General features: G+C 42.5%; 1 protein-coding gene across 1 annotated transcript in view; it reads left to right on the top strand.

Annotated features, from left to right (window-relative positions):
* LRIG3 (leucine rich repeats and immunoglobulin like domains 3) overlaps positions 1–14,237 on the top strand; it is a 55,321-nt gene extending 41,084 nt beyond the window's left edge. The window contains exons 10-19 of the mRNA XM_046665982.1: positions 7–78; positions 2,560–2,631; positions 3,134–3,297; positions 5,242–5,562; positions 6,713–6,994; positions 8,213–8,665; positions 9,443–9,601; positions 11,244–11,387; positions 11,481–11,756; positions 12,939–14,237. Of these exons, the coding sequence (XP_046521938.1) occupies positions 7–78; positions 2,560–2,631; positions 3,134–3,297; positions 5,242–5,562; positions 6,713–6,994; positions 8,213–8,665; positions 9,443–9,601; positions 11,244–11,387; positions 11,481–11,756; positions 12,939–13,183 (2,188 nt within the window). The 3' untranslated portion in view covers positions 13,184–14,237. The remainder of the gene's footprint in view (positions 1–6; positions 79–2,559; positions 2,632–3,133; positions 3,298–5,241; positions 5,563–6,712; positions 6,995–8,212; positions 8,666–9,442; positions 9,602–11,243; positions 11,388–11,480; positions 11,757–12,938) is intronic.
* The last annotated feature ends 431 nt before the right edge of the window (positions 14,238–14,668 follow it).

The raw sequence follows: 14,668 nt of genomic DNA on the forward strand, positions 1-14,668 counted from the left end.
TTCTAGAATCCTCCAGGGAAACCGGATTCGATCTATTACCAAAAAAGCCTTCACTGGTTTGGATGCATTGGAACATCTGTGAGTAGCTGAATTTAGTCACCCTAAACATTATTAGAGATTGTTATTGACTTGTGTGATAGAAGATAAACTAGAATGTAGTTTTGTTGGTATCCTCTCAGTACCATAGATTATATTTACACGTCTACCTGTCCTCTACCTACTTAGCTCCCTACCTGCCTACCTACCCATCCATCCATCTATCCATCTACCTACCTATCCATCCATCTATCCATCCATCCATCTATCCACATCTGTATGGAAGGATACAGCTACATATTTTCCTTTGCATTTAAGGACATCACTACATTGCATTATTGGGTTTTCCTTAGTTATTTTTCTCAAGTAGTGATATATTGAGAAAGAACCCTGTCAGTTACTGTGCATCTACCACATGTCAGGCATTATGCCAGGTATTTATATGTATTGTCTCATTTAATCCTCATGAGAAAACTATTCAACAGCTATTATTACCTTTATTTTAAGTTAAGAAGTGGACGTTCTGAGGGTTCGTTGATTCCATTGGACACTTAAGGAGACTTAGATTTTAAAGATCAAAAAAAGGCAATTCCCACAGTCCTTGACTGTGACATTAGGAGGGTATTAACACTACCTGGAGAACTGTTGTTCGTTCTTTGTTGCTGTTGTTTATAAAACACCCCTTTGTTCTTCTTCTTGTTCTCTTTGCTGATAACCCATTGGTTAGCAACTGGCCGGATCAGCCTGAAGCCAGGGCTGCCTCTGCTTTCACAGTGTCCCTGCTTCACGTGAGCTCAGGTCTCACAGGCCCTGCCTGCTCCCCTCGGTAACTCTGGCACACATTTTTGAAATGACATTTAGGGGCTCAAATATTTTCAGCCCCTAGCAGAGCAAGCTAGCTGCCCTCGGTAGGAGTCAGTCCTGCATGAGCACCGAGCCAGCCAGCTGCTCAGAACCCTGGGCATGTGTGTTACACTTGTACAGTGAAGGTGCAGAGTGATGTAAAACATAGGCCCTCTGTATTAAGGCACACTTGCAGCCAGAGATTTTAATATCTATTAACTTGGATGAAGAAGGTCTCATGTAAAATACGTATTTGGTTTGTACCCTGGCCTGAGCTGTTGTCTCCTGAGCTGTGGCTCCCTCATGTCGTGTTCTGCCATGCCTGTCGGTGTGAGGGAGGCTGGGATTGTAGACATACGGACAGTGCGCCGTTCAGGTGCTGGGGAGATGACTCTGCAAAGCGGCAACTGGCAGGGCGGACCTGTATTGCTGGACTTTCTGAAACAAATTATTTTCAAAGGGAAACGAGCCAAAAGGGTTTGTCATCTGACCCATTCCATTTCTGGGAAAGTGGAATTAGTGTATCAGTGGAGAATTAACCTCTGATTCAACTTTCTAAACCTTCTCGACTCTGGCAGCCTCTTTCCCTGCCCACGTTTGGTACCTCATTCTGTCTTCTGCTACTTGTCTCACTCAAAATCCCTTTCTGTGCTCTGACCCCGGTAAGGAAGAGCAGAGCAGGAATCATGTGGAGAGTCCTTTCATTCACACTGCTTCTAACTCCTAGTTAAAAATAAAATTGGCCCAGAGTATTCTCTCATTTTATAAATGTCCTGCCTGAAGTGTTTGTTTGTTTTAACAAGTACATCTTGTCTGAACACCTTACTGCCTCTCCTGTGTGTGGCAGAATAGAGTAGTGACTGAGGGCGTGTTTTTTGGTTTTCTTTTTTTTTTTTTTGAGGAAGATTAGCCTTGAGCTAATATCTGCTGCCCATCCTCCTCTTTTTGCTGAGGAAGACTGGCCTTGAGCTAACATCCATGCCCATCTTCCTCTACTTTATATGTGGGACGCCTGCCACAGCATGGCTTGACAAGTGGTGCCATGTCTGCACCCGGGATCCGAACTGGTGAACCCCAGGCCGGCCACCAAAGTGGAATGTGCTAACTTAACCGCCACGCCATTGGGCTGACCCCATGAGTTTTGAAATTGAAAGTAATTGAGTTCAAATCTTAGTTGCTCCTTTCATGTCAAGCAAGGTAGTAATACCATCTTCTTTTGGGTTGCTGTGAGGACTAAATTTAATAATATGTATGTAAATATGAATCACTTAGCATAGTGCATATCATAAAAGGTATTTATACATGATGGTTTTTTAAAAGCATAATTACGAGGAATTTTATTTGCATATTTAGAAGTTAGTAATGGTTACTATTTTGAATAATGAGAAATACAATAAAATAATACAGCAGAACACCTTAGGCCCTTATGCGTCAAATAACCTGTCCATGGTGATGAGAAGGGAATCCGTCTCACTGTAGCAGAGCCAGCCTCGGGTACAGATATCCTTGTTCTTCAGTCAATCCAGGCTTCCTTATGGGTTCTTGCAGAGTCACGCCATTTGTGTGTTTCAGCACATGGAGTATTTGGTGAATGGGTTTGGCAGTGTGGGCCCAGGCTTTGCCTGAAGGCACGCAATGACCATAATTTGCACTAATGTATTTGATTTGGTTGTTTTTCAGAGACCTGAGTGACAATGCAATCATGTCATTACAAGGCAATGCATTTTCACAAATGAAGAAACTTCAACAATTGTAAGCTCTTTTTTTCCTTCCAAGAGTTTGAAATAAAGCATGGAGGGGGAAACCATCATGGGGTGTGTCATCCTAGATTATCTACGACAAGGGTCTAACATATTCTTAACATTACTTAATCTTTATGCCAGAAAGCAAAAGGAGTTGGTTATTTGCTCTCTTTGCTGGAAAGAGGAGTTCCTTTTTCTTTCTGTTATGAATTTGCAATTTGAATTTGTGGGACCTAGTATAGTGCGGTGCCTAATCCTAGCGACACGTTTTCAGTAGACAGGTATTTTTGCTATGTCAGCACTTCCAGCTCAGTAGGTCGGTAAGAACCACAGCAACAAGCCGTGCGAGTTGCATTTCTTGCATTTTAAGATGGACTCTAGCGTATTTATTACATGGGATGTATGTATTTGGTTTCCACATTCATTGCTTTGTTAATATTTACTTGACTTTAGTTTACTTGTAGAAATCTGCATTTCATACAAAACAAATTGAATGTAATTACTCTCCCCAGGCATTTAAATACATCAAGCCTTTTGTGCGACTGCCAACTAAAATGGCTCCCACAGTGGGTGGCGGAAAACAACTTTCAGAGCTTTGTGAGTGCCAGTTGTGCCCATCCTCAGCTGCTGAAGGGAAGGAGTATTTTTGCCGTTAGCCCAGATGGCTTTGTGTGTGGTAAGTATAACTATTGCCTTTGCCTTTTATTAAGGCCTCTTTTTTTTTCTCCCATTTGTACAAATAATGGTTTTGAATAAATTTATATTCTCTTAATAAAGCTTTTATTTCTGCAGAGGTAGATGAAAATAGATCTGTAGTTGGCTGACTGTTTTAATTTTACAGATGAGAAAGAGAGTTTTCTAAGATTTTTTCGTCTTTGTTCTGGCATCAGGGTGGTTTGCTGGAAAGAGAATGATGTTGGGTCTTGGGAGGATTGAAGGACAGTCCAGCCCTTCTACTTAAATCCTTGAAATCTCCGCCTCTGCTCCTGTGAAATGGGAGCTCTGCTCTCCGCTCTTCCCAGCTCCGAAGGTTGTTGAGAGACTCGTGTGAGCTCAGTGAAGAGACCTCACAAAGCCCTGTGCACATGCTGTTTATGTGGAGTAGAAAGAGACAATTACTAGCCGGTGATTTATAGGCTGCTAAAAATTTTACTATGGGTGGGTAAAGCATTACAAGTAATAAAGAGTTTGAGTTTATTATAAATACATATAAGGTCCATCATCTTAGCATCCAAGCCTCTCAGCATTTCAGACCTGCTCACCCAGCCTGCACCCAGCTGGTGAACAGACATGGACTGAACCCCAGCGCTCACCTCCCGGTGCAGCCTCCTGTCTCGTACATACCCTGCTGCTTCCTGGTCACCGCCGTGGAGACGGCTGTACAAACAAATGTGCATCTAGGACGTGAAATCAAAATATGCTTGAATTTAAGCATATGTGTTAAAATATTACAGAACCTAATTTTACATTGGCCTTTAAAAAATTTATTTAAGTCTGTTTTGCCTACAATTGGTAAGTACAAGAAAAATATATTTTTTTAGATTGCAGTGTTAAACAGTGCCAACGGTTTCTGGAAACAAAACATCTGGTGTAGCTTTTGGATCTAAATAAGCTTTTGGCATCCATCTATAAGGGCCTGAGCTGTGTCTTTCCCAGGGTCCTTCTTTTAGTTTTCTGGTCCCAAGATATGAACTCTATAACTTTGAGACATTTGTATAGTATCTATAGACTTTTCAGTCCCTCCGTTGTGAATCTGAACGACGATTTACCAGATGAGAATTTTAGAATAATCGTACAGAAGCAGCAGCTGTGTTGCTGGTAACATGCAGGCTTGGCGTCGCACTTATCAGAGCATCCGCCACGCCCGTGCACACACACGTCACTTTTTCAGAGCACCCAAATGGTACACTGCGGTAGATCTGCGATGTTTCCTTCTGGGTTTAGATCATCTCTGAGAAACTGAAGTTCAAAAAGGTAACTTTTCCAAAAAGTAACAGAGAACCAAAAATAACTGTTTGGAATGAAAGAGTTGCTAAGCTCTAATTACACTGCAGCTCTGACAGTGCAGCCCAGTGGCCTGATTGATTGTCCGCTCTGAATTCCGGGCTGAAGCCAGGGGCTCACTGTGAGTTTCGGAGATGGTTTTTCTTTCACTACAGGGTTATTTTTTTGCTCTACCTAAAAATTACTGCTCTTTAATATGGCTTCTGCTTTTGGGAAATGGGGGTGTTCATTGCTGTCCTAATGATAATTGATTATCGTTACTGATGTTTCTTTCTTAATTTTGCTGCTCCTTATTTGTGGAAATTTCTGGTTTCTCATGTATTTATATAAAAAAAAGCACAAGGGGTCTGGAATAAACTATATTCCAAAACAATAGTCCCCTCTCAGGTAACGATTGATAAGTAGGTCTCAGTCTATTTGAAATGAATGGATTACTTTATAAACACTCTCTGGGGCCATCATCTCAATGTTGGGACCGTGGGCCCATCTGTGAAACATACCCAAGGGTAAACCCTGAGCCGCTGTTTGTTTTGAGTTTCTTGGTGTTCAAATCTGGGCAGCATTTGGACTTTCAAGACTTCAAGTCGTTTTCTTTCCTCCTCTCCATTTTGAACAGATGATTTTCCTAAACCCCAGATCACGGTTCAGCCAGAAACACAGTCGGCAATAAAAGGTTCCAACTTGAGTTTTATCTGCTCGGCTGCCAGCAGCAGTGACTCCCCGATGACTTTTGCTTGGAAAAAAGACAATGAGCTCCTGCATGATGCTGAAATGGAGAACTACGCACACCTCCGGGCCCAAGGCGGCGAGGTGATGGAGTACACCACCATTCTGCGGCTACGCAACGTGGAATTCACCAGTGAAGGGAAATACCAGTGTGTCATCTCCAATCACTTCGGTTCATCCTACTCTGTCAAAGCCAAGCTTACAGTAAATAGTACGTGGTCTGACTTCTCCTTTTGCATTTAAAGACACCTTTAGGAAACAGAAGGCTGGTTTCCTCTCTTCCTCTTTCTCCTCACCCCGTCCTATGCTCTCATCATTCTCTACCTAACCTTTCCTTTCCCTACCTCACACTCCACAAAATGAAGATTCTTGGTTGTTTGTGTTTAAGCAAGCAGTTACTGTGTTGAAGACACCATCGATAGTGTGGTGCGTAACCAGAGATGAACCAGATATTTTCAGCTCTGGGAGTTCACGCTGTACTGGTCTGATGTGGGAAGCCATGAAGTATGGTGTCAAAAGCACACCGCCTCCATGCAGACATCTGGGTTTGAATTCTGCCACTCCACTCAAGGCTCTGTGACTCTCAGCAAGTTACTTAACCTCTCTGTGCCTCCATTTCCACAACATTCCGTTAGGATTAGGAATAGTAGCACCTACCTTATAAGAGTACGATAATAATTAAGTAAAATAATTTGTGTAAAGGACTTAGCAGAATTCAGGCATTCGCCTGGCATATAGTAAGTGCTCAGTAAATGCATTAAGTGTTAGCTACTGTTAATAAAAGTATGTCATCGTTTGCTTTGTGTGGCAGGTAGGCCACACAGTAGGATCCTTGCTACTTTATCGCTTAATCATTTGTGTCTTCCATGGTGGAGGATTTTGTATGTGATTCGTTGGTGCCTTCATTCAGCAAATGATGCTGAGGCCTGACACTGAGAACAATTTTGAATTTAAAATTGTAGGACAGCACCCATATCTAAAGTCACAGAATGATAGAGCCAGGAGGGACTTTAAAACAGAAAAGATGGAGTGAATGGTCAAGGTGCAAAGAGATGAATTGATTTGCCCAGGGTCTAAGAGATAATTATCGAGGAAGCTAAAAAGTGGCTGGAAAATAGCAGAGAGCCCATCAGTCTGCAGATCAGGTGACCTGGGTTTCATCCCGACTCCATTGTTTCTGAACCTGGGTAACCTTGAGGGAGTCACTTGATCTCTCCATCTCAACGTGAGATTCCTTGTCTTGGGATGGGAAATGACCCCGGCCTTACCTGTGTCGGGGACATTTGTAAGTATCAAAAAGAGGAATGAAAATGAACCTCCGAAACTCCATAGCTGACACCCACATTGTTTTCGGATTTCAGTGCTGCCTTCGTTCACCAAGACCCCCATGGACCTTACCATCCGTGCGGGGGCCATGGCACGCTTGGAGTGCGCTGCCCTGGGACACCCAGCCCCACAGATAGCCTGGCAGAAGGACGGGGGCACAGACTTCCCTGCGGCTCGCGAGAGACGCATGCACGTTATGCCTGAGGATGACGTGTTCTTCATCGTGGATGTGAAGATAGAGGACATCGGGGTGTATAGCTGCACAGCTCAAAATAGCGCGGGAAGCATTTCTGCAAATGCAACCCTGACTGTCCTGGGTACGTGGATAATTTCAGATTCGGTGATCTAAATCTGTCTTAAAGATCCTAGCTCACCCGAGAGCCCTAAGTTTCACACCCTGTGAGGGGGAGAGATGATTTGGAGGACACTGCCGTTTCCTGGAGAAAACAAATGGCTTCTCAGAAGCTTTGAGTCGGGAGGGCATTACGTCTTCATGTGTGTCCAGTCAGATAACTCTGCTCCGCCCCGTCGGCAGAGAGGGGAGGTGATGCTCTGAGGGTTCCCTTTGCGGGAATCACTGTCCTCTATGTTTCCCCTCGTGCAGTCTCTACCCCATAGTCCTGACACTATAAAGAATATGGAAGAAAATAAGCATATGAACAAAGCAGGAGGGAGCTGCTCTCTTTTTTTGTCTACCATGCCACTCTGAAAATCAGAGTTCGTCTTTTATCTTTTACCTAAACAGATGCTTTTAAAAAACATGAACGTGTTAATCAGACATGTATCTTTGAAAGAGTTAATCAGAGTAACCTATGAATACCAAATAATAAAAGTGAATTATTTTCAGGGTTTTAATATAGGCCTGGTCATCTAACACTAGAAAGTTTCCCCTTGAAAATTTAGACGTTCTGATTTTTTTTCATCCATCAACCCACCTTTGTGCTTGAAATTATATTTGTACATTTTCTATTTCTAAAAATTGAAAGGTTTTGCTTTGCCATCCTTCCTCCATACCCCCAGCCTTGTCAAGAGTGAGGGAGACTGAGATAAAAAATAGTAAATATTATCCTTAAGGGGCACTATAAGTAAATGACAGCCAGGTAATGAAATGAAATCCCAAATGTTGAGTACCTGTTTAGGCTCTTAAAGAAGCCTGTGCATAAATTGTGGGAGAATACAATTTTAAGTTCCAGTTTGAATAAGGTCAGGGGCTAGACCTGGTGATATGCAAAACCTAATTTCATTTAGGAGATTAAAAATGTAATTTGTCGTGGGCCGGCCTGCTGGCGCAGCAGTTAAGTTCACACGTTCCACTTCGGCGGCCTGGGGTTCGCTGGTTCGAATCCCAGCTGTGGACATGGCACTGCTTGGCAAGCCATGCTGTGGCGGGCATCCCACGTATCAAGTAGAGCAAGATGGGCACGGATGTTAGTTCAGGGCCAGTCTTCCTCAGCAAAAAGAGGAGGATTGGCAGCAGATGTTAGCTCAGGGCTAATCGTCCTCAAAAAAAAACAAAATGTAACTTGTCGTTTCAGAAACACCTTCGTTTTTGCGGCCCCTCCTAGACCGCACTGTAACCAAGGGAGAAACGGCTGTCCTGCAGTGCATCGCGGGAGGTAGCCCTCCTCCCAGACTGAACTGGACCAAGGATGACAGCCCTTTGGTGGTCACTGAAAGGCACTTTTTTGCAGCAGGCAATCAGCTGCTGATCATTGTGGACTCTGATGTCAGTGATGCTGGGAAATACACGTGTGAAATGTCTAATACGCTCGGCACCGAGAGAGGCAGCGTGCGCCTCAGTGTGATCCCCACCCCCACCTGCGACTCCCCTCCGATGACCGTGTCGGCGTTAGATGATGACGGATGGGCCACTGTGGGAGTGGTGATCATAGCGGTGGTTTGCTGTGTGGTGGGCACCTCGCTCGTGTGGGTGGTCATCATCTACCACACTAGGCGGAGGAACGAGGATTGCAGCATCACCAACACAGGTGTGTCAACAGAAGCTTGGCACGAGTGCGCTAGTCGTGTGTTTGTGGTCTCGTGGTAATTTTCTTCTAGAATGTGTGTCTCACAGTCTGAGGCCATGTCAGAAGCGTGACTCATTTGTTTCAAGCTGCAGAAATATGGTTAGCTAAAAATAACAGCCCAGCCCAGAATAAAGCTAACGTTTAAAAGTTAATACTTTTTGTTAAAACCTCATGAGAGTATCCTGTTGGCTGTAAGATATAGTCCAAATCAGAGTAAAACACTCCTTCACAGGATGGTGATGGAGAGCCAGGAGCCATCCCTCAGGCATGAGATGCACCCTCTGCCATAGTTTTTGTTTTGTTGTGTGTGCATAGATGTGTGCAGGCATGTAGAGAGGATGCTAGTATTAGTGGGAGAGAGGCTATGGCTTGACTAATATGTGCAAACACCTATATTGATGAATGATGCTAAGTCGGCACAGGGCTGAAATCAAGCTTAAGTCAAGAGCTTATATACTATGCCAGGAAAATTCCTAAGCCTTTATCTTTTTAAACATTTGTTATTTTTGAAATTCGGGAGGAGCATCTCACAGGCAATAAAATAGAAAACCAGCTCATGCTTCCCAGAGCAGCAGAGCCCTGGTTCACCTTACCTGCATCCTGCCCCATCAAGATGGCTTTGCAGGAATGGATTTATTTGATTTATATGGAAACCAAAACAGTATATACCGTTCATCAGGGAAGCTGTGGGGCGTTGACGATCCTTCTTGTTAACAGAATGCCGTTGTTTGATTATAGATGAGACCAACTTGCCGGCAGATATCCCCAGTTATTTATCATCGCAGGGGACATTAGCTGACAGACAGGATGGGTACGTCTCCTCCGAAAGTGGAAGCCACCACCAGTTCGTCACTTCTTCAGGAGGAGGATTTTTCTTGCCACAACATGACAGTAATGGTAAGTGTTTAAAATGAAGATGGGTGTATTGTTTTGAAATAATCCGAGGGGAGGCTCAAATATAATATTAGTTTTCACAAGAAATTGATACACTGATATATAGGACCTGGCCCAAGATCAGTAGCCAAGCTGAAATTAAATAGTTTTTTGCACGTCTCTTAAATACTAGAAAAATCTTTGTTTCTGACACTAAAAGAAGACAAGTAGGTTAAGTAAAATTTAATTCCTCCATGCAATGTAGTATTTCCATTACCCTGTGAATGCTCTTTGTCCCTGAACAGTCTCTACTTAAAGGACATTAACTGGTTTCATGCATAGTCTTAGAAGTCAAATAATTTAAAACCATTCTATTAGAGAAATCTAATTCTGACTCTTGCTTTCAGAACTGTATGGTTTTAAGAATAGTAATAATAGAGGCGACACAATTCAGGAGCACAGGCCTGGTTCAAGACCACTTCTGACACTCACTCCCTGCGCATCCTCGGGCAGTTACAGTCCTTCCCTATTAGGTGTTGTAAAAAATAAAATGATAATGGAGAACTACCTGGTGTTTGGCACGCATTGTGGGCTCAACAGGTGGAAGCTATTGACGTTATTTTCAAACATGTTGCCATCTTTTCCCACGAGCATGTCTTGAGTGTCTGCTGTGTGGCAGACTCCACAGTTGGGCGGGAAGAATATTTGTTTTCTGTTTCACAGTTTCATCAGTGGTGAGACAAAAAATTTCAACAAATGATTACAAAGTGCTTAGTAAGGCAGTGATGGAGGGTGTGGAGATAGAAGAGAAGATCTGAGCATTAAAGTGGGTCTTCTGGTTAGATTCATTAGGTTGCAAAGAGCAGAGAACCAGGCTCGTTCAGATGTAGCAGGGTTTACTGAAAAGACCTTTACAAAAGTCTAAAGGGACAGAGCAGGAGTATAATAGTGCCGTGTCGCCCGGATGCTGGGCTGGAGATGGTCAGCATTTGGAGCAGCTCTAGAGACCGCAGCACTCCAAGTCTCATTCGGGACCTTTCTTTCCCTCGGAGACCCCCCCCCCCCCCCCGCCCCCGACTGCCCAGTTCCTGCTTGCGAGGCACATGGTTCCTCATGGCATCTCTAACCCTTACAGTATCTCTTGTCTTTCACCTGCTGTGTCCACTGCTAACTGGCCTATCATTTCTCGGTTGTTCAGCTCGGATACTCACAATAGGACGTTTTTCTTTTGGCTGAGCTTCTCTATGAGCTGAGCATTAGGAGGTTTTTGGTTAAGTGCCAATCCCTGGTCCTGGTCATCTGTGACATTGTGGAGGAAGGGAGCAGTGCTGATGGCATCATGTGGTTTAAACCATGGCTGCTTTGTCTGTAGTATTTGCACACAGATCATTTTCTCTTGGAAACCAGTTTGGGCCGGCAGCCGGGTTCACACATCCAGTACAATGGTTATTCAAGTCTACTAGAGGTCTCGAATTTCTTCAATTACTAATCTATAGGCCTCAACAATTTTTTTTAAAACCCTAATATAAATTTCTGCAGTTTTTTCTTTTATGTGTTATTCTATCCAAAATTTTCATCTGTAAATATGGAAAATGCCAAAAGTGGAGAGAACATGGAATGGTACTTGAATAAAATGGGCTCAGTGACTGAGGTGTCTGTTTTAAAGGGACATGCCATGTTGACAACAGCAGTGAAGCTGATGTGGAGGTTGCCACGGACCCGTTCCTGTGTCCCTTTCTGGGATCCTCGGGCCCTGTGTATTTGAAGGGGAGCGGACACGGCTCAGGTCCTTTTGAAGCCTATCCTACAGGTATGTGGCTCTCTTCTCTGAGTTCTGTTTCCTGGACAGACTCCTAGAAGCTCTAACTCTCTCTCTTTCTGATGCTGTCCCCAAATGTAAAAGGTTGTGGTGCTGACCTGAGAACAGCTTTAATGGACCACTATGAGCCCAGTTACATAAAGAAAAAGGAGTGCTACCCATGTCCTCATCCGTCGGAAGAGTCCTGCGAGCAGGGTGTCGGTGACGCAGGATGGCCTTCCCACGTGAGGAAGTTCGTCAGCTCCACCTGCTCTCAAGGTGAAGGACCCGGAGTGAGAAACGTGCGTCTGAACAAGTCCTCTGTAGATTTCAGTCCAGGTCCAGAGCCAGCATCACTTACTTCGAGTAATTCTTTCCTGGGTAAGTTTAGGAAATGATTAGATACTCAGGACTCGTATTCTGAGTTGCTTGTGGGAGAGCGATGAGAGCTTGGAATACCAAACTGGTAAAAAATGTTTTTTGTTCATTAGTTTTGAATGATGCTGTCATGACATCCTCTTAGTTTGTACACGTTTCTAAAAGCAGAGTCAGACATGGGGGATTCTACTGGCTTATGGATTTAATCCATATAAGCCTTGGGAGCTTTCTGGGTACCCCTGTGTGTGGCATCACCCAGGAGAGTTTTGGGGTGACTTAGAAGCTCAGTCTGCCAGCCGTGTGGAAAAAGTGGTTTGGGGCTAGAACAGGCTTTGGGCTGGAGTTGTGTGCACTGTGTAATTGTGGTTTAGGATGTCTGGTGGCTCATAACTGAACCTGCCGTCAGAGGCTGGACGGTGTCCTACCTGGCCACCGCTGCTCGTCAGCCAGGCTGAACCTCGTTCGGAAAGGACACCGTCAGTGGAAGACACTCGCTGGCACTAAGATTCCTTCATGGGTTTTTTAGTCTAGCGCGTGAGGACAGTGGGGTGGAGATCCTTTAAGATATGAGAAAATGAACCACAACTGGTCTTGCTTTTATAAAAAAATAGAATTTTAAAATATTTTACTCAGCTTTTAAGAAATTTTATGTTTTGTCGTAGTATAATTACTGTTATTCCTTCTTGAAAAGTGGAAATACCTTTTATATAACTGAGGCAAGAATTTGAGTCAATTGAATATTTTGCTACTAAAGAAAGGGCAAGACATAAGGATATTTGGGCGGAAACTTTCTGTATTCCAGCACAAGTTACTCATACGTTACTATCCAAATGCCCTTCATGGAGCACTGAGGGATCTCAAATACTAAAGCCAGGATTTGGGAGAGCTTATATTGGGGGACGTCGTTGCTCAATGATTAATATTATTTTAGGTCATGAGAAGTGATAAAGAATGGAGCTTGTATTCAGTAGGTAAGAAATAAGAGGGGTGCAAATATCTTCAGCTCCTTTCTGTGAGTACTCTCTCCATAACACAGTTATACATATACCTGAGTACCGTAGTGTGCACTTGTAGAAAATGCTGATTCATGTTCATGGGGTAAGATGCTCCTTCGTTTGAAATGTGTTTGATTGGTTTACATGCCAGCAAAAGGACCCGTCTGCTCAAGGGGTTTCTTTCTTTCAGGAACATTTGGAAAGCCTCTGGGGAGACCTCACCTGGATGCCTTTTCAAGTGTCGGTCACCTATCGGATTGTCAGCCGAGAGCCTTTCACTTGAAAGCTCGTTCTTCCCTGGACTTGGACTCTGAGTCAGAGAAAGATGGGAAAGAAAGGACAGATTTTCAGCAAGAAAATCACACGTGTACCTATAAACAGACCTTAGAACACCACAGGACTCCAAATTTTCAGTCTTACGACTTAGCCACATAGACTGAATGGGACCAAAGAGAGTCCTAACACGCTACCTCAAGTGGACTTATATTTAAAAGAGAGAATCCTATGTTTTTAAATGGAGTTATGAATTTTAAAAGGAGGAAATGTCTTATTTATACAGATGGACCAAAATTACAAAAAGTTATAAAAAATTTTATACTGGGAGTAACTTTCATATAAGAATACCTTTTTAAGCTATTTTATAACTTTGTTTTATGCAAAAAAAAATCTTATGTAAATTAATAGTATAAATTCATGACTATTTTATGTATTTTTATAATGCCAGATTTCTTTTTATTGAAAACGAGTACTAAAGCATTTTAAATAATACCTGTCTTGTACCTTTTTTGAATAGAGATCACTTCATTTTATTTTGCACATTACATTTAATAAAATATGTCATTTTGACCCCAAGCCCCATCTATACAATAACAATTTTTATTGTTTTCAACACATTCTAGGTTCATTTCATATTATCACATCTCAACTGATCAAAATTATACTCAGTGCATTAAAATATATGTAAAAACAGGAGCATTCCGCCTACCTCCCAGGGTTGTCGTAATGCAGATTCAAATCAGATAGTGTCTGTGAAAGCACATAGTAATCGAGAAGGAGCTACAGAGATTTAAGATATGTTAATTTATTTCTAACTCTACGAACAAAAAAAGATTTGTTGTTGTCGTCTGGTGTAATATGGTACAACTCCATTGCTTACGTCACTGCTCAAGCCATGTTCCCTTAATTACGATAACACCTCGTGGTCTCATGCATTGTGCTTTTCCAAATCGTTTCCCTTTCACCACCCCTTTAATTATAACAAAAGTGTTTTATTGCCCATTTCTGTAGTTAGAATGGCTGCAGCAGAGATGGATTTTCCTCCGTTCTTCAGGTGTAATGGGATGCTGATAGACTGTCCTTGATTTTCTGCCGATGAGCAGTTCTTTCAGAAAAGATGCTTCTAAACTGTTCTGAAACATTCATTAAGAATTAAAATATTTTTCTAATTTGGTCATCATAGTTCTACTTCTTTAAAACTGAGTATCAAATCTGTTACTCAAACACAAAACTATTTAAAATATTTGCTTTAAATAGTATTTAGGTGAAAATGCCATTACATGGCTGACATACATACACAAAAATGAATATCATCATATTTTCAAAACTAAGTGACAGTGTGAAGTAATAAAATGAAGCAAACTTAAGCTTAATAATTCAGATGATGAAACTGGACTTTTTTCTTTAGTAAATCCTGTTCACATGTGTGCTTTAAAGAAAAACTCTCTTGCCCGAGATAAATTGGCATAAAAGGAGTTAACACAGCACATTAAACTTTAAAATCTCCTAACCTGGTGAAGGTGGGAATTTATGCCATGATCAGGTCTTTGAACTAAATTCAAAGCAGCTCTTAGAGAAGCAGACCCTTCTCAGAGGATTCAATATGCTGGGGGAAGGTTCCGCTTCTTGAGTTTACAGCTTTGT

Source organism: Equus quagga, chromosome 1 (assembly GCF_021613505.1).
Source record: "Equus quagga isolate Etosha38 chromosome 1, UCLA_HA_Equagga_1.0, whole genome shotgun sequence".
Lineage (NCBI taxonomy): Eukaryota > Metazoa > Chordata > Mammalia > Perissodactyla > Equidae > Equus > Equus quagga.